General features: G+C 47.7%; 2 protein-coding genes and 2 pseudogenes across 4 annotated transcripts; 3 read left to right on the top strand and 1 right to left on the bottom strand.

The window, feature by feature from the left end:
* Positions 1 to 685: 685 nt before the first annotated feature.
* On the top strand, positions 686 to 1,777 carry LOC119526743 (annotated as a pseudogene).
* Positions 1,778 to 6,863: 5,086 nt separating this feature from the next.
* Positions 6,864 to 9,051, bottom strand: LOC119528733 (protegrin-5-like). Of its 3 annotated transcripts, none has more exons than XM_037829021.1 (4): positions 8,665 to 9,019; positions 7,889 to 7,996; positions 7,674 to 7,745; positions 6,864 to 7,064 (listed from the first exon to the last, which is right to left on the bottom strand). In XM_037829021.1, the coding sequence occupies exons 1-4, from the start codon at positions 8,857 to 8,859 to the stop codon at positions 6,957 to 6,959; spliced, it is 483 nt and encodes a 160-aa protein (XP_037684949.1). In that variant the 5' UTR covers positions 8,860 to 9,019; the 3' UTR covers positions 6,864 to 6,956. The 3 variants fall into 3 exon arrangements, with proteins under 3 accessions (XP_037684949.1, XP_037684944.1, XP_037684952.1); XM_037829016.1 differs by having other exon boundaries at positions 8,662 to 9,013; XM_037829024.1 differs by lacking the exon at positions 6,864 to 7,064 and adding an exon at positions 7,071 to 7,229 and having other exon boundaries at positions 8,662 to 9,051.
* Positions 9,052 to 17,060: 8,009 nt separating this feature from the next.
* On the top strand, positions 17,061 to 19,691 carry LOC119528723 (cathelicidin-related peptide Pt_CRAMP2-like). Its single transcript, XM_037829007.1, has 4 exons — positions 17,061 to 17,261; positions 17,734 to 17,841; positions 18,016 to 18,102; positions 19,459 to 19,691. The coding sequence occupies exons 1-4, from the start codon at positions 17,076 to 17,078 to the stop codon at positions 19,567 to 19,569; spliced, it is 492 nt and encodes a 163-aa protein (XP_037684935.1). The 5' UTR covers positions 17,061 to 17,075; the 3' UTR covers positions 19,570 to 19,691.
* Positions 19,692 to 22,744: 3,053 nt separating this feature from the next.
* Positions 22,745 to 27,264, top strand: LOC119526737 (annotated as a pseudogene).

Here is a 27,264-nt window from a genome sequence, read left to right as displayed (position 1 = left end):
ATAAAATTGACAACGGTGCTGTAATTATTTAAGAGACTATCTCCATTCTTAAGAAATATACATGAAAGTGTTTAAGGGTAAAGGACCATGATGTATGCAAGTTTCCCTCAAATTGTTCTGAAAAAAAGTTTGTGTGTGTGTGTATGTGTGTGTGTGTGTGTGTGTGTAGAAAGAGTAAATGATGAAGCAAATGGAATAAAATGTTCATGATCATTGAATCTGGGTAAAGGAATATGGATGTCCTTTGTACTTTTTCTTCCCGTCCTTTTTGTAAATTCCAAGTTATTTCCACATAAAACTTTTTTAAAAACATCCAGTCCTAATAGTACTACTACTTGGGATTGTTGTATATTCCATATCTCTGTTGCCGACTTGGTCAGGAAAATCTGCTAATGGGGTGTTGTATTTAATGAGGTCACACCTGGAGCTTCTGGCCAGACAGGCACAGCTCTAGGGGGTGGTGGAGGCTGCCCCAGTTCTAATTCCAGCTCTGCAGCCTCAGCTGCAACTTCTCTGTGTCTTGGATTCCTTGTCTGTGACAGCGCTGAACAAGTGCTATCTAATAGCTGGCTCTCAAAATTACGGATAAAAAATTAATGTTGCTAATGCTCAGGAGAAGTGAGAGTTGGCTTTTAGCAAAACAAACAAACAAAAAAACATTAAATAGAGGTGAGATTCAACAGGAATGGCAAAAAGGTATGGTGCCTCAGGCCAACCCCAGCTCAGTCGGAATGGAGGAGGCCTGGAGGACCCTCTCCCCTCACCGTGCCAGCTGCTCACCTCTCCTTTGGGAGAGGTCAGGACTGGGGAGGAGAGGCTCTTGGTTTTGCACATCCAGGGAAGTCTGCTTGGTGTGGCTGCCCTGCATCTTATTGATCTCTGCCTCAGATGAGGATTCCAGGTGTCTCACTCCATCTCTACTTGATGGACATTCCCAACACTGTGCCCCAAGAGTGACCAGACTTTCCTCCTTCCAGTGCCTCATCCTCTCCAATTAGGATTCAGCCCCTTTTAAGGTCCTTTGCCTTCCTTGTCTAACCCCAGCATTAGACCAATCCTTTAAAGTGGGCCAAGTTGTCCCAATTTACTGATGAGGAAACTGATAACCTGATACCCTGGCGATTCAAATTGAGGAAGCAGCAGCAGCAGCAACAGCAGTGACTCAAGAAACCAAGCCAGGGCCTTCCAGCCAAGGAGAATGTGCTCACCTCACCCAGAGCAAGCACCAATCCTTATTCTTTTTCTTCCCTGTGGTTTCACATTCCTACAGCTCCCTTCCACCTCAGCCATTTGGCACTTCCAACTAGGCATGGGACTCTGTGTTCACTGGGAGTCCCACAGGTGGCATCCAGATGCAAGATCCACAGTGGAATGGCTCGTGGCCTCAGTTCCTGCTTTGTACTCTGATGCAAATTATGGAATTGTACAGTTTTCCTCATGAGAATGAGACCTCCAGCTCTTCCTTCAGCTGTCATTTATCAGTATCTGTCACCCACCAGACCTCAGTCAGAGGGTCAGGGTAACACGCTGAGCAGCTTTGCTGACCCAGCTGTAGGTCTATCTCCAGAAAGAACCTGGTCCAGTAGGACAAGCCAAGGCTTTGAAGCCTACCGTGGAAGACACAGCCTGGAATTCCAGATTCCCTCCAGGATGGTGGACTATGGATTTCTATCTAAAAGTACTAGTAAATATCAGGCCTTATAGAAATAGGGTCTTCCCACCCCTTGCACATGCCTCTCTTCTCTCCTTTGTCTACTTTTTAACTCAGATATCTGGGTCAGGGTCACTTTGGTCTCCAGGGAAATCTTGTAAAAACTAGAGATTTTCCATGTTCAGAGATAGATTGTGGTGATGAATGCATAACTATGTTATCATACTGTGGACAGTGGATTGTACACCATGGATGATTGTATGGTGTGTGAAAGTATTTCAATAAAACTGAATTTAATTAAAAACAAAAACAAACAAACAAAAAAAACTAGAGATTTTCCGAGTAGAGCTCAGCACCACACAACCATCCACCCACAAATCTCCCTGGGGAAAGGCCTTCCTGGTCCCTCAAGTGGCCAATGAGACTCCAAAATATCCTCTTCCCAAAACTATCTTGGACTGGGGCATTTGCAGGTCATTCACTTCTTTTTTTAATAGACTTTTTTTAAGCAGTTTTAGGTTTACCGAAAAATTGCACAGAAAAAACGTTGTACTCATATAACCTCTCCCCTTGTCCCCTGCACATGGTTTCCTCTATTATTAACATCTTGCATTGCTGTGGTACATTGTTACAACTGATGAACCAGTATTGATATATTATTATTCCCTGAAGTTCATCGTTTACACTAGGGTTTGCTCTTTGTATTGTAAAGTTCCATGGGTTTTTGACAAACACATAATATCATGTATTCCTTTCCATCTCATACAGAAGAGTTTCACTGCCCTGAACATGACCTGGGATCCACCTATTCACTCCTTCTCCCATGCCATGAACTTCTAGGAACCTCTGGTGTTCTTACTGTTTCCATAGTTTTGCCTTTTCCAGAGTGTCGTATAGTTGGAATCTTACAGCATGTAGTCTTTCCAGACTGGCTTCTTTCACTTAGCAGTATGTACCTAAGCTTCCTCCATGTCTTTTCATGGCTTGAGAGGTCATTTCTTTTTATTGCTGAATGGTATTTCATTACATGGACATACCACAGTTGGTTGACCCATTCACCTACTTGAGGACATCTTGGTTGCTTGCAATTTTGACAAATACAGCTGCCATAAATAAATAAATGAAAGAAAGCACCAGCAGGAGTGCAGAGAAGTGAGATGGAGCAGGGTGTGTTAATGACCGGGTCATGAGTCTGGGCATCAGAGACTCAACCTGAGAATAACACACCTTGGAGTTGGCCCGCACTAGGGGGTGAAGAAGAGAAGACATTTTCCCAGCCAGTTCCCAAGCACTGGTTGAGGCTACTCCCCGGAATGCTCAAAGACCACAGGTGCTTACCCTCAGCTACAGAAGGGTGAGAGGGCAGGACATGGGCAGTCTGGAACAGCAGGTGCCACGGTGATGTGACCTGAGTGTCAGCATGTGTCTCCTCACCAGATCTCCTTACCCGCAGACAGGATTCTTGTTTGGTTTTTTTTTTTTGGTTTTTTTTTTTTTTTTTTTTTTTTTAAAGCATTTTTATTGAGATAAATCCACATACCACACAATCCATCTAAAGTGTACATTCCCATTTTTTTAAAAGCATTTTTATTGAGATAAATCCACATACCATACAATCTACCTAAAGTGTACAATCAGCATCTTCTAGTGTACTCACAAAGTTGTGCATTCCTCACAATCAATTCTAGAACAATTTCAACACTCCAAAAAGAAAAGTACTCAACAGTTATCTCTCAACTCCTCTATCTTTCTCTAGCCCTCTGTAATCACTAGTCTATTTCTGTCAGAGCAAACACTTTTCTTCCATCTCTAAATTTATTTATGTTTATATTTTATATAAATGGAGTCAAACAGTATGTAGTGCTTTGTGTCTGGTTTCTTTCACTTAGCAAGATGTCCTTGTTTTGTGTGCATTTGTTTTTTTTTTTTTTTTTTTTTTTTTTTTTGCAATAATGGGAGAATATTCATATAGTACTATTCACCACAGTCCATAGGTTTCTTTAGGTGTGTTCTTACCCACATACCACCCTATTATTAACACCTTGTAATAGTTTGTACATTTATTCTAATTACTGGAAGAACATTCTTACATTTGTACTGTTGACCATACTCATCATCCACAAGAGGGTTCACTGTTATACAGTCCCATGTGTCATCCTCTGGCTTACCTTCTGGTCACACACATGACCCTAAACTTTCCCTTTCAACCACAATCACACCCAAATATCATTGCTGTTAATTATGCTCACTATAATGTGCTACCATCACCTCTATACATTTCCAAACATTTAGTCAACCTTGTTACAAATTCTCACAAATTAAGCATCAGCTCCCCATTCTCTGCTCTCATTCTATCTTCTGTTAACTTATATTCTAGGCATTAACACCGTGAGCATCCTAGTTATATTTAGTTCATATTAGTGAGGTCATACGTTATTTGCCTTTTGTGTCTGACTTATTTCACTCAACATAATGTCTGCAAGGTTCATCCCTGTAGTCACATGGGTCATGGCTTCATTTCTTCTTATGGCTGAATAATATCCCATCATGTGAATAGACCACATTTTGTTTATTCATTCATCAGCTGATGGACACCTGGGTTGTTTCCTGTTCAGGTTCCTGCCTTCAGTTCTAATATATAGCTAATAGTTGAATTGCTGGATCATGTGGAAAGAAATTACTTCAAAAAGCATTTCTTTCCACCTTTGGATCCCTCCCTTAACCCCCACCAAAGAGAGAATTGATTACTTAATCAATTTCTCTGGTGGTTACTGAATTGTTCAGATTTTCTGTTTTTTCTTGAACAATTATAACAATTGAGTTTTTCTTGAATATTGTACCATTTCATCTACATTTTTAGAAAATGTATTAAATATATATTATATTTTAATATTTTCCTATAAGTATTAAAATTTTCTACTGGTTGCATACTTACGTCTTCCCCTTTTTTCCTGATAATGTTTATTTGTGTTTTCACGTTGTTGTTTTTTTTTTTTTCTTATTGGTCTTACTAGATATTCGCCTATTTTATTGGATTTTTCAAAAAACCAGTTTTGGTTTTCTTACTTTTTTGTTTCTTTATTCACTGTGTATTATTTGCACTCATCTTTTTTTTTCCTTCAACTTTCCATAAGTTTATTTTGTTTTTCTTTTTCTAGATGCCTGGGTTTAATACATTCCTTTTAGTTTTTCTTATTCAAAAATCCTTTTAAAGCTATAAGTTTTCATCCAGAGCTGCTTTCTTTCTTTTTTTTTTTTTTTATTACCCTTCATAGTTTATCTGTTCTTATTAGATTATCATTCCCCCTCCACTAATTGGTATCTCTAGGTCCCCTACATCCTACAGTATAAAACATTGTACATTTTTCGCAGAATTCACATTAGTGGTGACATACAATATCTTTCTTTTTGTGCCTGGCTTATTTTGCTCAGCATTATGTCTTTTTTTTTTTTTTTTTATCTTCATTTTATTGAGATATATTCATATACCACGCAGTTATACAAAACAAATCGTACTTTCGATTGTTCACAGTACCATTACATAGTTGTACATTCATCACCCAAATCAATCCCTGACACCTTCATTAGCACACACACAAGAATAACAAGAATAATAATTAGAGTGAAAAAGAGCAATTGAAGTAAAAAAGAACACTGGGTACCTTTGTCTGTTCGTTTCCTTCCCCTATTTTTCTACTCATCCATCCATAAACTAGACAAAGTGGAGTGTGGTCCTTATGGCTTTCCCAATCCCCTTGTCACCCCTCATAAGCTACATTTTTATACAACTGTCTTCGAGATTCATGGGTTCTGGGTTGTAGTTTGATAGTTTCAGGTATCCACCACCAGCTACCCCAATTCTTTAGAACCTAAAAAGGGTTGTCTAAAGTGTGCGTAAGAGTGCCCTCCAGAGTGACCTCTCGGCTTCTTTTAGGATTCTCTCTGCCACTGAAGCTTATTTCATTTCCTTTCACATCCCCCTTTTGGTCAAGAAGATGTTCTCCGTCCCACGATGCCAGGTCTACATTCCTCCCCGGGAGTCATATTCCACGTTGCCAGGGAGATTCACTCCCCTGGGTGTCTGATCCCATGTAGGGGGGAGGGCAGTGATTTCACCTTTCAAGTTGGCTTAGCTAGAGAGACAGGGCCACATCTGAGCAACAAAGAGGCATTCGGGAGGAGGCTCTTAGGCACAACCATAGGGAGGCCTAGCCTCTCCTTTGCAGCAACCGTCTTCCCAAGGGTAAAACCTGTGGTAGAGGGCCCAACCCATCAAACCACCAGTCCCCTATGTCTGTGGTCATGTTAGCAACCATGGAGGTGGGGTAGGCGAATACCCCTGCATTCTCCACAGGCTCCTCAAGGGGGCACTACATCTTTTTTTTTCCTTGTTTTTTTTTTTTTTTTTAACTTTCCCTTCTTTTTTAAATCAACTGTATGAAAAAAAAGTTAAAAAGAAAACAAACATACAATAAAAGAACATTTCAAAGAGACCATAACAAGGGAGTAAGAAAAAGACAACTAACCTAAGATAACTGCTTAACTTCCAACATGTTCCTACTTTACCCCAAGAAAGTTACCTAATATAGCAACATTTCTGTGAACTTGCTCCAGGATTCTTGTTTTTAATGGTACAAGCTTTTTGTACCATTTGACCCCAAAACACAGGCCCACAAGATAATCTGCTGCCCAGCTGAAGAAACAGTGGTGTGCCCCAATGCCAGAGGAAAAGCCAGGAGTGGTGGGCTTTTCCAGAGTTCCAAGGGGGAGTTCCACCGGCCAGGATGACTTTAGAAGCCAACTGGCTGTGAGACTCCTCTGTGTGTCTGTGAGTGTTTAACAAAATGCCTGGCCCCTCCCTTAACTGTCACCTCCGTGTGAGCAGGAACAGCTCCAGGACAACTGCACACGGGAGGTCTCCTTCAGTCCCTGCTGGATGTTGAATTGAGGAGGGCAGGGGTGTCTGTGGGGCATGGGAAGGGACCCTGAGAATGGAGACACTGTCCTAGTCCTCCCAGGCCTGCCACCTCCCCCCAGATCCTCCCTCGATGGGACAGCTTTCCCCACCCATCCATATCACACACACGCACGCACACGCACACACATGCACACACACGCACACATGCACGCACGCAGCACGGGAACCTCCCAGAGTTAATGACTTGGTTGCGGCGAGGAGAGGACGCAACACGACTGAGGTCAAAGCCTGGAGGAAGCTGCTTGTACAAGAGTTTATTTTTCAGAACCTAGACGCCTGAGCCAGGGCAGGGAGGACTCTAAGACTCTGTCCTAGGTGCGAGATTCGTTAACAAATCTTCAATATCTTGCAGAGTCTGTTGTTACTCGGAAAACGCATCCGCGGAGGTCTCCAGATGCGACGATGCAGCGGGCGAATTCTCTTGACACGTTGGGGCTGTGCACCAGGAGGAAACAGGCTCCTTGGGGGTGCTGGTCTCAGGGTCAAGCCAAGATCCCTCTCCAACTAGGAACCCGCCCTTCCTGGGTTGTCCCAGGAGACTTGGGGCCCCAGTTTACTCTCTGGCTGTGATCTTGGGAGAATATGATTGAATCCCTACACCCAACAAACAGATAAGCAAACCGATGCCCTCATTTGGCAAAGAGCTTCCAAGGGTCACATAGCAAAACTGGGAGGGTAACACGGGACTAAAAGCTGATTCCTCTAAGTCAGTGGTTCTCAAACTTCAGCAAGAGTTTGAATCCCCTGAGGGGCTTCTTAAAATACAAATTCTTAGGTTCCACCCCCAGAATCTGATTCAGTAGGTCTGAGTGGGGTCTGAGAATTTGCATTTCTAGCAAGTTCCCGAATGAGCCTCACACTTTGAGAACCACTGCTCTAAGGGATTACAGCTCTAGATAGTTCTGGTTCAAGTAGACAAGAGCCCAGGGTAGAAGGGGCTTTCCTTGCTCTGAGTGGGACAGCGGTTAATTGGTCCATAAGGTGTTCCCACGCTTCCCACCCACACCCCCCATCAGCCCCTGCAGCCCAGAACAGGTCACTCACTCCATCACAGTTGATGTCGAAGTAGTCATTGGCTTGGTCCAGGGTGACGGTCCCCACACACTGTTTCACCAGCTGGGAAGGGGAGGCTCGAGGTCAGACTGAAAGTCCCTGGCCATAATCTCCCAGCCCCACCCCAGTGGCTGGAAACGTTCCCCAGGGCCCTTTGTTCCCTTTCTCCGGAGGCACCCGCCTGCACCTCCAGACCCCAGCCTCACCCCGTTCTCCTTGAAGTCACACTGCTCGGGAGGCTGCCGTGTTGTCCTGGGGCACACTGTCTCCTTCACCGTGAAGCTCACAGGCTTTGGGGTGTCCGGATCCTCATCCTAGGCAGGGGCAGGAAGTGGGGAGACCCAGTTCAGGCCCATTCTTTCCCTCTCTGATTCCTGACTCCCTGGCACCCCACCAAGAGAGCAGCCTTTCAACAGCACCCACAGCGTGCCGGGCGGTGGGTTTCGTGCATGTGTTCGGAGGTGAGGAGCACAGAGCCCATTCCTGCCCTCACCGAGTCCACAGTGAGTGGGAGGATACCTCAGACAAGCTCTACTGAGGAGCACCCCCTTCTGGCACGAAGGAAATCAGGGGGCTTCTGGGTGGAAGCCTCAAGGCTGAACAGAGGCCTTCCCTGTCTGGGAGATACGGGATATGGAGGACACCTAAAGCAGGGGAAGTCACTCCCCAGAGCCAGTGCCCTAACCCTTGTCCTTGGAGCTCCCAGAAAACCCTGAAATTCCAGAAATCACCCAGCAGCCTGCTGGGGGCATGGGAGGGGGGTGCACCTATGGGCACAGCAGGGATTCTAAGGCAGGAGGCTCTCATGCTGAGAGGGACACAGTTCCAGGAAGGTTACCCCAAAGGAGATGTGACACTATCTGAAGGAGGGAAGTGCCTTCTTGGCAGGAGGTACAGCATGAAGAAAGGCCAGGAAGTGGGGCAGGGAGTGACAGTTAGGCCAGTCTGGCAGGAGCAGACCCCACCACCACCCACTCACCACCTTGAGCTCCAAGTCCTGCTTCAGGAGGCGGTAGAGATTGTCATCCGAGGACTGCTGGTTGAGGCTGTCCACAGCCCGGAGCACAGCCTCCTGGTAGCTGAGGGTCTGGCCAGTGGCCAGAGGCATCACCAGGCCCAGCAGCAGTAGCAACAGTGACCACTGACCCAGGGGGGTGCTGTGTCTTTGGGTCTCCATGGTCCCCAAGTCTGTCTTCCCCTCAGCCTAAGGAAGCCCCCTTTATGCCCAGCCTGAGTCTGATGCAAAGACCCAACCAAGGGCCTTCCTGACCCACCCCAATACCGCCACCTGCCAGGGCATGGGCTGGAGGTTGCCTCAGCCCCTGCCGTTGCCTCACAGGGCTTGCAGAGAAGTGGGGAGATGGTTTCTCCACCTCCCTGACAACATCCTGGCCTCTCCTGGGCCCCACTGGGGAATGTCATAGCCTGGGTTGCTCAAGAAGATTGAGTCTCCCAGGACAGAATGGGGATCAGGTACCCATCCCACACCCATCTCCCACTGTGGCCTCAAGAGTCAGGGTAATGGAGTGTTCTCCTCACTGAATCCCCAGCTCTGGGCACTGCCTGGCTCACAGTAGGCTCTCAAGTAATGTTTAACGAATGAATAGCAGTAGCCACCCCCCACCTAGAGACTAGTCCACCCCGTCAGCCCCATGGGAAAAGTCGCCTCTTCAGTTTCAGGCCACTCCACTCTGTCCTCTGGCCCTAGCCCTCAGCTAGCTCAGGGGCTGGTCTCCATCTATCCCCCTCTGAAGGGTCCTGGGTCCTTCTCCACTGCCTTTCCCCAACTGAAAATGTCCCCACGTTCTTCTGGACAGGGCCTGCCACCCTGGCCCCTCCCCAGCAGAACCTGAGGAAGGGTTGTCTACACTTGACCCACTTCTTCATTCTCTCTCACACTCAGGGCATCTGCAGACTGACTGTTCAGCCCTCACTGGATCCAGTGACCACCCTCCAGCCTTGTCTTCATCGACCTCACTGAGGCTCTCCCTCCCTCCTTCCAACACTCTCTCCTCCTGTCTGCCGTGATGCTGCCCTCTTGGTTACCCTCCCGCCCCCCTGGTGGCTCCTGCTCAGTCTCCTTCAAGGTCCCTCCTTGTAACGTCTGGGGCTGTGGGGTTGCATCCAGGATCACATCTGTACCCAGTCTCATTTCAACCTGGGCTCATCCCTTCTCAGGACACCACTCATGATGGGCAGACACCACGTGGTGTGTATCTCTGAGTCTGAGACTCCCACGAATGCCTCAGCCCACCGTGCCCCCTTGTCTGCTGTTCTGTTGGGGGCCTGCTTCCTTGAGCTGGAAGACTGGGGCGCACCCCACCTGCTTCTTTGGCCTCCTGGGAACACTCCCTTCTGGCCTTCCCAACTAGCTTTGCCCCTGAACTATGGCCACAACCTCCAGACTCCACTATCTCTAGGCTCCAGGCTCTCCCCAAACCACAGTCCACCCTCTACACCATTGTCCAGGAGCTCCTTCAGACTGTTGACTTGTCCATCCCCGCTCCCTGCTTCTGGAGCCCACACATGCCTTGGCCTGGCATCAGGGCCTGTAGCCTTATTGCTCCTCGTGCACTCACACCCATCCCTGCACATCCCAGGTGCCATGCTGCCACATACACCCAACCACTCCAGCACCTCTGAGCCTCATGCTCTTTCTCCCACCTCTGCATCTGTCTCCTCTGCTTGGCCTGCCCTTCCACCTTGTGAAGCCTTCCCCAACCTCCATCCAGACATGGCAACCTTCTCCTCTTTGCTCCCACACCTCCAGGAAGCATCTCCTGAATTTAACCCAAATGATTCCCTGTCCAGTGCTCTGGCTGAGACACCGAGGTAGAGTGGCTGGTGCTGGATGGTGGAAAGGCAATGGACCAAAGGGATACAGGGGTCCAGAGGCCATGAGGTAAATTCTGGTCCTGGCTCCCCTACGGACTGACCATGTGGCTACAAGGCCTGGAATAACTCTGGCCTCCGTTGGCCCATGGGACCGTTGGCAGTTTGGACAGGACATCTTGGAGGTGGCATCCTGGACAAGTGCTGCTGGTTGTGCACTCGCTCTTGGGAAAAGGAAGGAGAAGTGGACTTCTATGCAACTTGGTTTCACAGTCCAGGTGTTGCCCCAGTGACCTCTTGGCCAAGCAGGGCTTGCACATCATAAGCTTTATAGCAGCTTGGGAAAGGGAGTCTGATCCCGGAACATCAGACCCCTAGGGCTCTTCAGGCTCCTTCACCTTCCTTGCTGGCTTTGGGGACAGAAGCAGGTGTCCATGCTAGTCCTCAAACTGACCTGTCCTGCATTCCTCTAAGTCAGATCCAACCACTCAGAGCCTCTTCCCCACTGGCTGAAGGAGACATTCTGGCTGTTACTGGACACCCCTGCCTGCTTGGAATCAGAGTGCAAGGTGGCTTACACAGGGCCTCTGATGCAAGTCGGAAGTTTGGACTCAGGGGGCCTTGCCTTTTCTCTCAGGGCCACAGCAGAGGGTCCAGGCTCCCCACCTTCCAGCTGTGAGCCCTGCCTGGGGCTGGGTACATGCAGGTGGGTGTCCACCACCAAGATAAGGAGGCTGACTCAGACCCTTAGAATCCGTGTCTGCCCTGCTCTCGAGGAAGGGGAGGTAGATGCCTTTTCAGAATGTCTTGTCCCATTAACAGGGTGATCATAAAGCGATGATATGAAGATCATCATTCTTTACAGAACTGTTATAAGGGTGAAATGCAACGCTGTGTTTACTCAGTTCACATGAGTTGTTGATGTTGTGTTTAATGTGACCTGTTGGGTTAATAGTTCAAAAGTAACATGGAGCCTGGGAGGCAGTGAAAATGGAGTGACTTGAACCATGAACTGTCATCCCTCAGATCAGATTCCTCTAAAACGAGGAGTTGACACCACTGCAGGACCCTCCCACATTGGGTAAGTGGACGAGTAGGTTTCATGCCTATTTGAACCCCTCCAGGGAGAAGAAGGAAGCAGTCTGGTTTAAGACAGCACAACTTCCTCATTATTTAGTTTCTTGTTCTTGGGAATGTTGCCTAACCAAGGGCTTCCCTCACTCTGCTGTAAAAAGGGTCCAGTGAGGTCTACCTGAAGTGGTGTGAGGACTACTGCGATGATGTGTGTGTGTGCAGTAATCTACGCGTGCACGTAAACTACCTGAGCACAGCCCATGGCCCCTCAATCATACCCCAAGTGGGCTTCAAACTCTGCAAAGCAACTGGGCAAGGCACAAGCCACACCAAAGCCCATGGGGCAAGGACCTGGTCTTGTTGACACAAGTGACTCAATTCCTATTTCCGGCAAATGGCCTCCCCTCCCTGAGCCTCTGGCTTCTTGTGCAAAAACCGGGGACAGTAACCCCAACCCTGGTGGACTACAGTATGTGGGAGTCAGATGTGTATTCAGGCATAGAAGTTCCCTTCTCCCTGCCCAGGCATCCCGGGCTACAGGCAGGGTGTGCTGACGCTCTGTGGTCAACAGAGGGTACCAGCCACGGGTCCTGCCCAGGCCCTGGACAATCCCTGCCCTCTCCCTTCCTTGCAGCAGCAGGATTGTTCCACCAGGAGACCTAGGATGGGAGGCCCCAAGCCACATGGCGTTGAGCAAGTCACTTTGTTTTCTTGAGCCTGGATGTCCTCATCTGTAGGATGGGAATGACATGCCCTGCAGTGTTTGCCTGGGAACAAGTGCAATAGTGGGCATGTAAGTGCCTCTCCACTTCAAGCCCTGTACCCCTGGGGTGATTTTGTGAGTGAGGCCAGGGTCAGGTCTCCTTGCTCTGCGATGGCCCTAGGACTTCTGTGCCCGACACAGAAGCAAACATGCCAGCACACGCAGGAGCTGTTCCCCTCTCCTTGCCCACGACTCCACCCATGACCCTGGTCCCCATCACATTTCTGCTCAAGAATCTGTCCAAATGTCACCCCCAGTTATCATCCCTCTGCGATGTATTCCCCAAAACCAGGCTGGGAGACAGCTCCCCAACCCCACCTTTAGTCTCATGGTGACCTGGGCTGCCCCTTGAGATGGGGATTCCCTGAGCTCTCTCCTCCATCCAGGCCCGCAATGACAGGGTTGCACCTGCTCCTAGGCCAAGGGCTTCCCAGATGTGACATTCTTGTCTGACCCTCAGATGGAGGGTCCCCAAGGCAAGGCCCTGTGCTCCCTTTAGCCCACGGGCTCTCTAGTGGACAGGATCCATTTCCTCTTAGCTCCCTCTCAGGACCTGGCTTGGGGCTCTGCCCTCAGAGGGGTCCAGACCAGCGAGGACAGCAGCTAGCAGGTCCAGAGCCAGGTTTAGGGAACGTTTATCAAAAGAAAACAACATGGCATGGGATGGTGATGAGTAATCTCTGGCAAATAAGCCACAGGGAAATTCCCAAGAGGGGCCTAGGACGTGGGGTCCAGAGAGATGGAGACTGTCCAGCCATAAAGGGGAGACCCTGGTCTTGCCCTAGTGTGGGTTCCTAGAACTGTTGCTTCACAGGGTCTCTCTGTCTTCCCTGGAGGGCTCAAACTGTAATTATTTTTCTGCTGGGAAAGGCCACAGCAGCTGTGGGCAAACACACCCTATCCAGTCCAGGAAAAGACAACTGGGGCTAGGGAACTGTTGCACAATTTAGGTTTCCCAACCCCAGATTTGCTGCCAATAAGGAAGGCCAGGCCTGGAGCTTCCTGGCCTGGGCAGCCCCTCCTGCCCTCTGGACGACCTTACCTTGGGCAGTGCCAGTTTCTTCCTTTATCAGTGATCCATAAACCCCACGCAGCTCCAACACGTCTATGCCTCTGAGCAGCCAGGGACCGTGCACCAGGCTGCCTGCTGCTCACCTTCTGCACCACCGGACTCTGCCTCCCCTTGTGGCTCCTCCCAGGCCTTGCTCAGTTCTGCTCTAATGCAGTCGTCACTTGCATTGTCCAATGCAGTAGCCTTGAGCCACATATGGCAATTTAAATTTTAATTCAAATTAAATAAAATTAAAAATCAGTCCCTCAGTCACACTAGCCACAGTTCAAATGCTCAACAGCCACATGCGGACAGTGCACATAGAAGATATTTCCGTCATCCCAGAGAGTTCTATTGGACAGAATTAGACAAAAAGACAGGGCTGGGGGTTGGGGAGGACTGTGGGGAGAGAAGACCCTGTGACAACCCTGGGTGGGAAGAGCCAGCTTTGTCACCGTGACCTGCTGGCTTCCTATGAATGTTTCAGAGGCACTGCTTGACAACACCTTAAAGGGAAACGGTTGCCACGTGGAGAGAGCAGTGAGTGGTGTCAGGCAGCAGGGTGGAGATGGCTTCCAAACACGCCCAGTCTAGACCACCAGGAAGCAGCTCTGTGAGGGTTCATACTTGGCTCTGTCCCGGTGGGGATTTTATTATAGGGGCATTACTCTGGCTGCAGGGAGAAGGGGTCTTTGGGAGCCCCAGAATCAGGACCTGTGGGGAACTGTCCTCCACTCCCCACACCCAGGATCCCTTCTGCCACCCAGTTCAGACTCTGTTCCCCAAGATGACTGGGGGAACCCCTTTGAGTTTGAGACACCCCCTTCTCCTGGCCTTATTTTTGGTGAAGTCAGGAGCCTGCTGCCAGGATTGTGAGTCATTGGGGTCTCTGGATGCCGGGCACCTCCAGGTATGACATTGGGGCTGGGAATTACCTTCTCTCCATGCCAAGGGCAGAGAATCTCAGGGGTCACCCCTTTGTTTCTGGATGCAGATTGTGAGGCCCCAAACAGGAAGAGGCGTGGGTCTCTGAATGAGTTCTGGGTGGCATCCAGGAATTTATAATTGTCACAGTATGTAACCTCGGCCTTTCCAGAATCTATGTGCCCCTGGGGCTGCACTTGTTAAAAAGGTTTACAGGAGTTAGTTACGGATTAAGCCAACACAGAGTGACAGGAACAAGTGTCCACCCAAGAGGCTGCTGCCAGAGACTGTGCCAGGATCAGGACACTCATTTCCCGAGTTCCTGTGAAGAAAGGCTATTGGAAACTGATAAGATGACTTGGTCATAGCTTGGGGATGGGTGTGGGACCCCCAGGAAGCCCCTAAATGCAGGGCTTTGGTTTTGCCCAGTGGGGCTGAATTGGGGCTTAGAAGAGAGGCTGGGATGCAAAGAGGTCTGAGGTCTGCATCAGTGTCAGCTTGGAGGAAACAAAGAAACACAGACATAGGGGCCCTAACACTGGGTTATGGAGTGAGGGGAGGAGTCCTCTGTCCCCTGGTCCTCCCTGAGCAGCAGGCACTGAGCTCTGAGCCTGGGCCAGAAGGCATATGTCCAGGACAGACGGGCAGGGAGGCAGAGGACGTGGTCAGACCCGCCCAGGGACAGTTGAAGGGCCTGGCTGGGCAGAAGTAGAGGGGGAGACAGCCCCTTCCAGGCTCCTGCTCCCAGTCTTCCCTTCCAACCCCCCACCTAGGGAACCTCTGGAGAGATATGTCTGTGATGTTTCCCATCACCATAGACTCTCCTCCCCTCCCATACAGGAGGGGCAGCACCTGTGCAAATTCCCATCTCTGCGTAGTGGCTGCAGGGATTGGAAGCAGGTGCCTCCTCCCAGGAAAAAGTCAACCTTTTGTTGTTGCTGTTTTATTGAGATATAATTCACATGCCATATAATTCAACCATTGAAAGTGTATAATTTGATGGTTTTTCGTATTTCCACAGAATTGTGCAACCATCACCACAGTCAATTTTAGAACATTTTCATCGCCCCAAAAAGACACTTGTACTAATAGGGAGTCATTTCCCATTTCCTCCCAACCTCTCTGCTGGCCCAAGGGAACCTCTACTGTACTTTCAGTCTCTGTGGATTTGCCTATTCTGAACACTTCAAATGGAATCTTACAATATATGGTACTTTGTGACTGGCTTCTTTTACTTCACTGGTTTTCAAGTGCAACATGTATAGGTACTTAACTTTCTTTTTATAGCTGAATAATATTCCATTGCATGGATATACTACGTTTTATTTATCCATTCATCAATTGGTGACCACTTGGGTTGTCTCCAATTTTTGGCTATTGTGAATAACCCTGATGGACTAACGCTAGCTGTGGTGAGTGGAACCATGCATGACACGTGTCCTGCCCAGGATGCCAGGGGCAAAGTTTAACCCTCCAGCAAGACATCCAAAATTGTCCATTATCTGCGAACTTCTGCACCCTCCTCGCCTGCTGTTCCTCCCACCTAGATACGAAGACCTTGACCTTCTGAATACATCAGATGCTGGCTTCTGCCTCCCAGCCCTGCTAAGCTCTCTCTTCCCCTCCATCGGGTGGCCAGGGTTCCTCCCCTCACAAATCCAAACCCAATCCATTTCTCAAAGTCCAGCCCAAATCCCGATTCCTCCGAGATGCCTTCCCTCGCTGTCCCTGGCCCAGAGGGAACTCTTCCAGCCACTTCCTGGGGCCCTGAAGTATACATACTGCCCCTGCCCAGTCTTGCTGGGGATGCTTTGTCCTTTCTCTTGAGTCAAGGGAGGAAAAGTTGATCATAGGAGAAAATCGTTGGCATGATTACTGATAATCCTGAAACCCTGTGCTTTCCTGCCCCTGTGCCTTTGCATTTGCTAAGCTGTCTGCCTGGAGTGCCCTTCCTTATCCTTCTAGGCCCTATTTGGTTGACCCTACTTCCCTAGATCCCCTGGACTGTCCCTTGCCAGGTCCTCAGATGTGGAAGATGCCTTCCATTCCTCCAGCCTCTACTCCTCTCTTGTGGGAGCCTCACTGGCATCCTGGAGGTCCCCTCAGGAAAGAGGCCATTGGCACTCCATCCTAGCCACGTTTACCACTTTACCCCACATCTGTCCTTGGAAATCCTCATGCACCCTTCACCCCAAGTTCAGGGAATGTGGGCTGTCCTTCCTGTCATTAGACCTCTGGGGAGGGGGAAGTGGCCCCTATTCTGCTGTGTCTCCAACTGCAAGGAACACTCTCCAGCTCTCTGAGTGAGCCAGTAGATGAGGAAATGAGGCCCAGAGGTTCAGTCATTCAAACAAGGACACCCACTCAAAAAACGGCAGAACCAGGACTTGAACCCAATGCCTCCCACCCATCCACCATGCTGTCCCTCTCTCACGGGAGACAAGTGAAGGGGATCCAAGCCCCACACTCCTCCCCTCTGGGAAGGCAGATGTGAACTACTGGGATGGAGTGGGGACATTTGCCAGGGGCAGGTGTCAGGATCCTGCTCAGAGCCAGTTTCCTCTTTCTCTTTTACTGCTTCATGTGAAGCAACCAGTTTGGGGGAAAGCCAAGAGGTTAAGTAATTGGCAAAACTGTTTGTGTTGACTATGACAAAGGAAGCCAGCTGGCGAGAAAGTAGCCCCCTCCACCCCTGCCCGGGCCTCTGCACCAAGCAGAGGCCGCACCCAGCAGATTGCAACCAGGCAAGATGAGAAGCAGTGGAGTGGCTGTACTGCTGCTCCTGGGTCTGAAATGGGCTGAGCCTGCCTCCTTCACCAAGGACACCAGCCTGAGCCAAGCTGAGGCCCTGGATGTGGCCATCAATGTCTACAACAACCAAAAGGAGGAGGACCATGCTTTCCGCATTCTGGATGCTCTGCCCCAGGCAGACTGGGTAAGAAGGAGCAGGGACCGCCCAGGGCATGGCCCTTCCCAGTCAGAACATACTAGAGGGAGCGCTGGGCTAAGGGCTCTGCTGCCCTGGTGGAGGAAGAGGCTTTAGGAAGACCCCCTCACCATTCTGGGCCTCAGTTTCTCCATCTGCAAGACAGTGGCAGCCATCCCCTTGGGCAGTGCCCTGTACTTTCTGCAGGGTTTTCCAACTGGTATGATTGGTAGCGTGGTATGGTAGGGTCATGTGGATCTGGGTTCAAGTCCCTGCTCTACCACTGTTAGTTGTTTGGCCTTAGTTAATTCAGTCCCTCTTTCTGGACCTCAGTTTGGAGCTGGTGGATGGTGGCAGAAGCCTTTCCAGGCCCTAAAGTCCCCATCTGTTGAGGGACAGGCTGGGTGCTGTCTGGCTTCCCTTCACCAGTGGACATACTAACTATGGAAGGCTGAGATTCCTCTTGTTTCCTTGATGACAGGACCCAACATTATCAAAACCACAGTCACTGTTCTTCACCATCAAAGAGACAGAGTGCAAGATAGTGGAGAACCTCAGCCTTGACCAATGTCCCTTCAAGGACAATGGGGTAAGTTCCTCAATCCCCAGCTCCCCATGCACCATCTCAGGGCTGCAGGGTGAGTCCCTGGCTTCTGTTCTTCAGCTACATCTGCACAAGGAGCCCATTATTCCATGGTTCTACACTGTACTGGGCCCCCACAAGCAGGTGGCTGGGTTCTGAGTCTGTTCCTCTCACCCACAGCAAGTGAAGAACTGCCGGGTACTCTTCAAGGTTGGTGAGAAAGGCCTCAGCGTGGAGAACAGCTGTGAACCCCTGAGTTCTACAGGGGTAAGCAAACGCCTGGGGATGTTGGAGAAGGTGAAGAGGGTCTGAGAGCCACAACTTTAGGCTGGGGGGCTTCAGAATAAAGGGCAAGGGCCAGGAGGCCCCTTGGTAGCCTCTATACTCTTCCCAGTCTTGAGGAGTCTCCTGACAACAGACACCAAAAAAACTAACTCCTAGCTGATCTACTGTTCTGCTCAGTGACCTGTCCAGGCCACTTGACCACCCTGAGCCTCTGCACATTGACTCACCTGGGAATTTGTAAGATATCAAGCCTAGGGCACAGCCCCTAGAGTCTGATTTAATTGTTCTGGAGTTCAGGTGGGTGGGAGGTTAGAACTGAGAATACCTGGGCTAGAAGCTGCAGGTGGCTGTCTGTGAATTAAGTGCCTACTGAACTGTACTACCAGCAAGTGGAACTTGATTCACAGACGGTGTTGCAAAAGAGGCAGAGCCCCAAGACCTGGGCAGAATTTATAGGGGTGGTACAACTTGAGTTGGGAATGAAAAATGGTTGGGTACAGGATTGGGGATTTGCTGAGGGTTCTTGAGGAAGAGGAGAGAGGGCTGAGGGTAAGAGAGGGGCTTTGTGGGAGGGGGAAGAGTACTTGAGAACACCCAGGTCTCGACAGACCCGTCCCTCAAGCTCAGGGCAAGAGAGAGGCATTCCCATGGGCTGTCAGCCTGGAAGTCACGTTACAGTTCCCTGCAAAACACAGCATACACATATACACACATACACATATATACAGGTACACCCACACCCACACCTGGGCACTCACACACACACGTGTGCACACACGCACTTTTCACAGCCGAGAAAACTTAGACCCAAAGAGAAGTGGTCTGAAGTTACCCAGTGAGCTATTGCTTTGAAACAGTGGTTCTCAAACACTAGCAGCGTCAGCACTCACTGGGAGCTTGTCAGAAATAAAAATTCTTGGGCCTCACTGCAGACCTCCTGAATCAGAAGCTCTGAACCAGCAATCTGATTTTTAATGAGCCCTGCAGGTGATTCTGATTCACAATGAAGTTTGAGAAACATTGCCTTAGAACAATAGAACCACGAATTATCAGAGCTGGAAGAAAAGCCAGCTTGGAAAGGACACCAAGGCTCAGAGAAGTTGAACAGTGTGCCCATGTTTACACAGTGAGTCAAGCACAAGGCTGAGCGGTCACCCCGTCTCCTGGCCAATCTGGGGCCTCTCACTACCACCCTCTGGGCACTCCACACTGTGACCACCCTGAGGAGGGGGAAAACATTAGGCCTTGATCCTGGGCAGGCCCATCCTATCCCCTCAGCCCCTAGGCCCCAGCCTTGGCTAATACCAACCTGTCTGACACCCTTCTCCTACCCAACAGCCTGTGAGAGCACGCAGAGGCCTTCGAAAAGTCTTCAGGAAGATAAAGGATAAGCTCAAAAAGATTCTTCCAAAGAAGCCCATCATGATTTCATGGTCCAAGAAGTTCTGAGATGGCTCCAAGTGCTTACAGCCAATTCTGCTGACCCTCCTCCTGTGGTCCCCCATCTTGGTCCCTTCCCAAACCATCTACCATGGGCTGCTCTGGCCCAGTCAAATAAAAATCTCAGCTCAGCTCGTGGTTGATGTCCTTCTTCCCCTCATTCCCCTGTTGTGGAACCCCAGGCCAGGCTTTCTCATCTCCCCCTATGTCCCAGGCCCCACCTTCCATCCATCCTCCTGTCAGCACCAGAGTAGGACACGTGGGCCAGGTCACACCACACAGGTCACAGGAGGACCTGGAATTGGAAGCTCCCAAGGTTGGCCACACAGATATGCAGCCCCGAGGTGATGTGGTTGCAGCATGACTCTAGCCCCTAGGAGTGACCAGTGCTGCCCCTTGACTCACAAGAAGTCATAAAGGAGGGCAGTAGAGGCACAGAATCAGGGGAGGAGTCTGGGAGGAGGGTGGACCTGAGACGGAAGGGAGAGCACCAGGGCCAGGGCAACAGCCTGGAAAGGCATGGTGGCCATCAGGGGCTGCATGAGGACACAGGAGGGCTGGTGGGGGGTGCAGGTGGGGGAGTGTTGAGAGTGGTGACAGAGAGGACGGGACAGTGGTCCCCAAGAGACTGAGTGGGGCCCAGAGTCAGAAACTGAGGGCTTCCTCCAAGCCTCTGGAGCCTGCAACAGGACATGGGAGGCAGATGGGTCAGGAGGCTGCAGCAGGTGGGCTCCCCAACTCCAGCCTAGGACAAACACAGGCCCACGTCGACATCACTCAGCCCAAGGGGCTCCGGAGATACTTGGAGAGAATCAATCGAGCAGAGAAACCAACCAGAGCCAATGACCAAAACTCAATTTTCTAACTGGTCCAATCACACAATTGACCAAATTTACTGATTTGCCCAAAACATATTTCATACAACTATGTGGACTGGGGGAGGTGTCACATCACAGAGACTGAGAGTGTTGGAGAAGCCAAGTCTGTAGGTTTCCAGGGACCCCAAACACTCCCTGTACCCTCAGTGTCTTCCTCAATCCCCATCTTTCAGGTGTCACCACCCCAGGTTATATTTCCATGCCTGTGCAAACTGATTATTAAGATAAATAAGCCAGATCTAATTAAACTGCACGTAATTCTTCAAAATGTTCTAACCATCCCTCATAATATGAATTGCTGAAAACTTTATAAAATGCTTCCTTTAAGACATTTTTCGTTTCTTTGTTTTCGCTAATGGGCACATTTGCTAGATTCTGTGAATTGGTCATACTGAAAAATAGTGTAGTGTTCTTAAAATATTAAAATGGAGGAAAAATAGAAAATGACTCAATAATACTTGAGAAATCGAAGGAACTAAAATTTTCATTTACGAATAGCTGAATATTTTGCTTTATCACTGAGAGGAATATGTTCACTGTTTATATAAAAAGACAAAACTGTAGAAGAATAAACTGTAAACTCAGCCTTCAACCCCTTTAAGATGCCTGAGAAATGTTGCTACCAAAAACACATTCATAAGAGAAATACGTTAGGAATGAAAGGCCATTAAAACAAAATTTGGGTAAAATTGGGTAAGTTAGGATAGTTGATCCCCAGCCATCAGACAACTCCTGCAGACAGGGGGCTTTCAGGCAGGTCACTGGGATCCCTCCCTGCTCCCAGGATCCCTTGCTGCTCCCCAGCACCTCTCCCTGCTAGGTAGGATTCTCTCTGCTTCTTAGGATCCCACTTGGCACTCTGGGATCTCTGTTTCCTGGGATCTCCTTCTGATTCCCGGGACACCTCCCTGCTTTCCAGGATCTCAGCCTGGCTCCCCACACACTCAGATGCTGGCTACAACCATATCCCTGGGCAGGTCCCCAAGCCACCGTGAGGGCATCACTCAGTAGTTGACCACCTTTGTGACTACCAGTGGTCAGTTTGAGCAGTGGCCTAGCGAGACTGGCCCCCAACTCCCCCTCATCCTTGCATGGCTCGTCTTCTGGGGTGGCCTGTGTCTTCTGAGCCATGGTGACATACATGGAAGTGCACACAGTCACCAAGTTAAAATTCCAGGTTCTCACTGGCTGTGCCAGAATTTGGGGAGGGGTCTTGTGCTGTCTGTGGCCATCTCTCCTATTAATCTCACCAAAGTGTCTTGTGAAGTGACCAAAGACTGCAAACAGAAGGTGAAACTTTAAAGCAGTGACCTGCAAGTCCAACAATGGGGAAGAAGTCGTTTTTCTAAACACATATATATGTACTTATTAAGGCAGATGAGACGTAGGGACAACACCTTGCAGATTCTGAGGCGTGTTTGGACTCAATGCAGGGCAGGGGTGGGTGTCATCTGGAGAGAACAGTCAGGCTCCTGAAACCCAATGAGGTTAAACAAAGCAGCATACATTGTTCAACCATGTGGCAAGGACCAAACAAAATAACCCAATCACAATCCTTAATTTGAAAGTTTATTCAATCTATTGCAATAGCTTACTTACAAACCTTAATTTACATGTTCACTAACCAATCACTAGAATGTAAAGACAACCAGTTCGCAACAGCCTACTTATAATACTTAATTTGAATGCTTACTCTCACCAATCACAATGCACCAACATCTCAAACCCCACCTCCCTTTGCCTGATCTGTTAAAAGCCCATGTGCCAGACACAGCAGAGAGATGCAAACACGTTTCCACACTCAGGGTCTACATACCTACCTGAATTTCTGCAAAACAGTGTAAGTGTCAGCTCCGCTGGCCCTGGATTAGGCACTATGGTTGCAGAGAAAAGCATCTCAGGAGAAAACTCAGGGATAAAAATGGAGGAAGTGATCCTTCAGCCTGAAACTACTAGAAACCCCAAGGAAGTTGGGGTTTCCTCCCCAAGGAGGAAGAAGACATTCAAGAACCAGAGAAGCCCTCAGGCCAGCTAAATACTCCCAGGAGTGATGAGGAAATCAGGAGTTTCATTCAGGAAAGGGTATCCCTTGAACATCTGATGTTTTCAAAATAGAGGAAAAAGAATCATGTGCTGTCAAGATCAATCTCCCAGGGGCTCAGGAACAGGGGAGTAAAGAAGAGCTGGTGACAATGTCTCCACATGTTGATAAGTTTGGCGGAATTATATTGGACTATACGTGAGGCCAACCAGAAGTCAAGGACCGAACCCTGCCTTGTCCTTTTGGAGAGGCCCTACACAGGATAATGGACTACAACTGCAAGGACAGCATCTTCTCAGGTTACCCCCAGGCATACATGGCCAACCTTCCACCTCCTGAGTTCCAGCACCAGGCCTACACCATCCTCATGCCCTATGAAGAGCTGATGTGGACGTCCCCACATGTGATCTACATGGAGAACCCTCAGGTACCAGGATGGGCGCCGTGGACCCCAAGCCCTCCATGGTCACCTCCTTACCCATATCCTGCCATTCTCCCAGAATACCCTATCCTCCAGTAGCAGTGGTTGACTTCCTCTGACTCTGATTCACATCCCAGTCTTTATGACAACTTGAACCTGGATCTCAATTCTGTTTGAAAGAGAACAGATTACTGCAGATACATGCATTCATTCCATCTTAACGATGCTTTTCTTCCAATCTACTAATGCAGAATATTCTATCATTTATCTAGGTCTTCATTGATTTTTTTAGCAATGTTTTCTCATTTTCTGTGTGCAAGCCCTTTACATCTTGGTTAGATTTATTCCTAGGTATTATATTATTTAAGTTGCTATTATGACTGGGATTTTTTCCTTGATTACTTCTGATTATCCAATGCTTGTGTAGAGAAACAGTTGAGATTTTTAGCTGTTGAACTTCTACCCCACCACTTTGCTAAATTGATTTATTAGCTCAAGTATCACTGTGGCATGTTCTTCAGGCCTTTCTATATATGGGATTGTGTCATCTGCAAATAGTGAATGATTTATTTCTTCCTTTCCAATTTGCAGGCCTTTTATTTCTTTTTCTTTCCTAGCTGCTCTGACTAGGACTTCTAGAACAATCAACAGTGGTGACAGTGGACATCCCTGTCTTGTTCCAGATTTTAGAGGGAAAGCTTCATTCTTTGACTACTAAGTATGATTTTAGCTGGGGTTTGTCATTTATGTCCTTTATGAAGTTGAGGAAGTTTCCTTCTATTCTTACATTCTAAGCGTTTTTATCGAAAGAGAATGTTCAACAGGATTGATTGTGTAGATCCAGAAATGGAGAGTGCAGTGCTGTGTGATGACAGCACAGTATTGTAGGTGCACTGACCACAGATGTCTGTGAGTTAAGTTGAGGGAGGAGGGGTAGGGGCATGTGTGACACCAGAAGGAAGGATGGACCATTAAGACTGGGACTGTGTAACTTAGTGAAACCTAGAGTGGTCAGTGACAGTGATTAAATGTGCAAATGTAAAAATGTTTTTACATGTGGGAGAACAAATGAATGTCAACCTTGCAAGGTGTTGAAACAGGGATGGTACTGGGGAAAAATATACTCAAAGCAAACTGGAGTCTATGGTTAACAGTAACATTGTAATAGGCTTCCATTAAATGTAACAGAGGCAATATACCAAAGCTAAATATCTGTGAGAGGGGAATGAATATAAGGGAGGGGTATGGGATTCTTCGTAGTGCCGTTGTTTTCTGACCTCATTATTATACTTTATTGTATGGTAATTTAATTCTTTAACCTTTTTTATTTGTCTTTTTTTAAATTTTTCTCTTTATTTTAAGTAACGAATATTTTCAAGTGCTGACTGCGGTAATGAATGTACAGCTATATGATGATACTGTGAACAATTGAATGTACACTTTGTATGACTGCATGTATGTGAATATATCTCAATAAAATTGAATTTAAAAGAATCTAATGGAATAGTTCTTATTGTAATTGTCTTTTAGGAGCAATATTGCTATATTAGATGCTCATGTAAATGTAAAGAAGGAGAAACTCAAAATAGATCTCTATATTTGTTTAATTTTCTATTCTTATGCCTTAAATATGTTGGCTCACTAGAATTTTTTTCAAAGGTAGAACTCAGAAAAAAAACAGTTGTAACTATGAATTTAACGACGCTTCGTGACGAGATTATAAGATAAGGATGCAAATAATCATTCTTAAACACCTTGTTCCATGAGGAATGCTTGCTACACCTCTTCTCCCCAGGGAGGAAAGGAGGGACCTGGCTGAAGCTTCATGGAGACAGTCAGGCAAGCACAGCTCCGTCCCTTCTTCCTTCGCTTATTTTGGGAGCCAGTTGCCCAGAGTTCTGCTCTTCTAGTTAGAATTTTTATAGTAGTAGGCTCTGCCCCTTGGCAGGGGTAGGGGATAAATTTCCTTCAAAGAAGTGTTAGGATCTTATGATTTTGCAGAGAACCTAAAAAAGAGAGACAAGGTGAGAATGTAAGGATCACAACATCAGGTATAAATTGAGGGTATTGTGGGTCAGGACTTGAGGCATTTCAAGTTGGTCACTGTCTTGGTTTCCCAGCTGCTAAAATAAGTACCATACAATGGGTTAGCTTAAATAATGGGAATTTATTGACTCAATGGTTTTAAGGCCAGGAAAAGTCCAAAATCGAGGCATAAATAGACAATGCTTTCTCCCCAAAGACTGTGACATTCTGGGTCTGGCTGTGAGTGATCCTTGGTCCTTGAATTCTCTGTCACATGGCGATGCACATGGAGGTGTATTTTTTTTTCCTCTGGGTTCTGATGACTTCCAGCCTCTTTCCAAGGCTTTCTCTCTCTCTCTGTCTCATTTTCACTCTGCTTATAAAGGACTCCAGTAATCTGATTTTACATACAGGAAAGGGATGAATAAGTGTCTTAGCCAAGTGCCAGACACATGGTTCAGCAAATTCTGTCCTTATGCAAGTATGTGTGGTTTTAGTATGGAAAGGCTAAGGTCTGGCCCATACAGCACAGCCGGTTACAGTCTGACCCTTAACCAAACCAACACTGGCCTTGGCCTTAGCACAGATGCACTGCCTTCCCTTGTGGGGCATCTGCAGATCCCAAGCAGTGGAGGGGGTCTCAGTGAGTAGACCCTGCTGAGACACATATTTGACTTAGGGAAGTCCTTCCCTCTGCAGGCCTTTTAGACATCAGGGGAAAAACAATTACTTGTTACTATGTTTTTTAGCTAGTTCTACAGGCCAGGGCTTTAAACCACAATTAAGTTCCACATTAATGCTAAGGGACATACGTGTATAAGCTCCTAGTTTTATACTGTTAGTCCCAGCCTGATCAACAGCATGGAAGGACTATCCCAGATTCAATCCCTTGTCATGTTGTTCTCAGCTACACTCAAGGGCAAAGGACAAAACTGGAGGGATTCATACATTTTTTTCCACATATTAAGGTCATTACCCACCTATTGTCTGTCTGTCAATTTAATAAATTTTGATGATAGTTTTATACTTCTGAGCTTTACAATGCAGCTTCAATTATAAAAGTGTGATAGATTTATAACAAAGAAACAGTGCTCTCATTACAAAGACAATATATTATCTCCTTAGACTGAAGTAGGAAAACCACTCTGAAATTATTTAAGCCACAGACATTAAGAAGGCAATAAAAAAGGCCTGTGCTTGGAATACTGTCTTGAAAAGACAAATATGTTCAGTAAGTCCAGGAGAAACAGCAGAGGTTTTAGAAATCTGCTCCATTAGATGAAGAACAGTGAAAAAATGAAAAAGGAAGAGAGCAATTTTCTTATGAGAAAGGGTGACATCTTGGAAAACAGGACACAGGTGAATGGCCCCGGAGGCTCATTTCTTCCCCACCTGTTTTCCTGTAGCTTAGCAAAGAGCAGCCTTGGCATGGGCCCACTAGAGGCCCCTTCTCTCTAACCGGGCTTCTCACCTGAGCAGGAAGCTTCCACTGTCACACAACCACAGGGATGTTTCCTGACCACCTTTCCCAAAAACATTTAAATTATTACAGGGATTCTGGCTCAGCTATGCCAGGCCTAAGCACACCTCCCTAAGTGAAAACAAAAGCTTTGAGATTTAGGTGCATTATGCCACTTTCTGTGTTTTAAATTTCCCCAAGTTGGTACTCATAGGATGTGGCTCTAGCAATGTGTGCCTGTGTATTAAAGAAATGCATTGAGATCTGACTGCTCTTAAAGAGGGTACGAGAAAAGAGGCAGCGGTCCTGAGGCTCACCTGCTCACGGGACCTGGCCTCATGTGTCTGCTTCATCCTGTGAGCTCTCACGCATTGCCCTTTGCCCCTCTCGGAGGAGTCGCTGCTGCTGCACCACGTGAAAAGGAGTCGGAGAATTCCAGTCATTGGTGCCTAAAAATAAAAGTAAAGGAGATTAAAAATAGACTTGGAGGTAAGAATGAGAATGAATCTGAAAAAAATGAGAGCCAGTATTCAAAGAGGATAGACAAGAATATGCTCAGGTAATCAAAATGTTGGGAAATGGATGATTAGAAGCAATGTATTTTGATGATGTAAAGAGGTTATATCACATCAGCAGGAAATAGAGAAAAAAGGGTTGCATAAATACTTAAGATATTTTATTGCTTGGACTACAAGACCACCAGGATAACAAAGCCGATATAATTTTAAAATACAATACAAATGAAGCTAGAAGTCTGAAAGCATATGGTGAGCTTCCAGAACGTGTTAAAATGAATGAAACAGACAATTTTGATCCTAGTGATGATGACAAAACCCAGTTTGGTAACATTGGAAATGGTGAAGACATTGATGACACCTAA

The sequence above is a fragment of the Choloepus didactylus genome, chromosome 1, assembly GCF_015220235.1.
Source record: "Choloepus didactylus isolate mChoDid1 chromosome 1, mChoDid1.pri, whole genome shotgun sequence".
Classification (NCBI taxonomy): Eukaryota; Metazoa; Chordata; class Mammalia; order Pilosa; family Megalonychidae; genus Choloepus; species Choloepus didactylus.
Note: the sequence above shows the minus strand (reverse complement) of the source record. Positions and strands in the feature narration are given on the sequence as shown.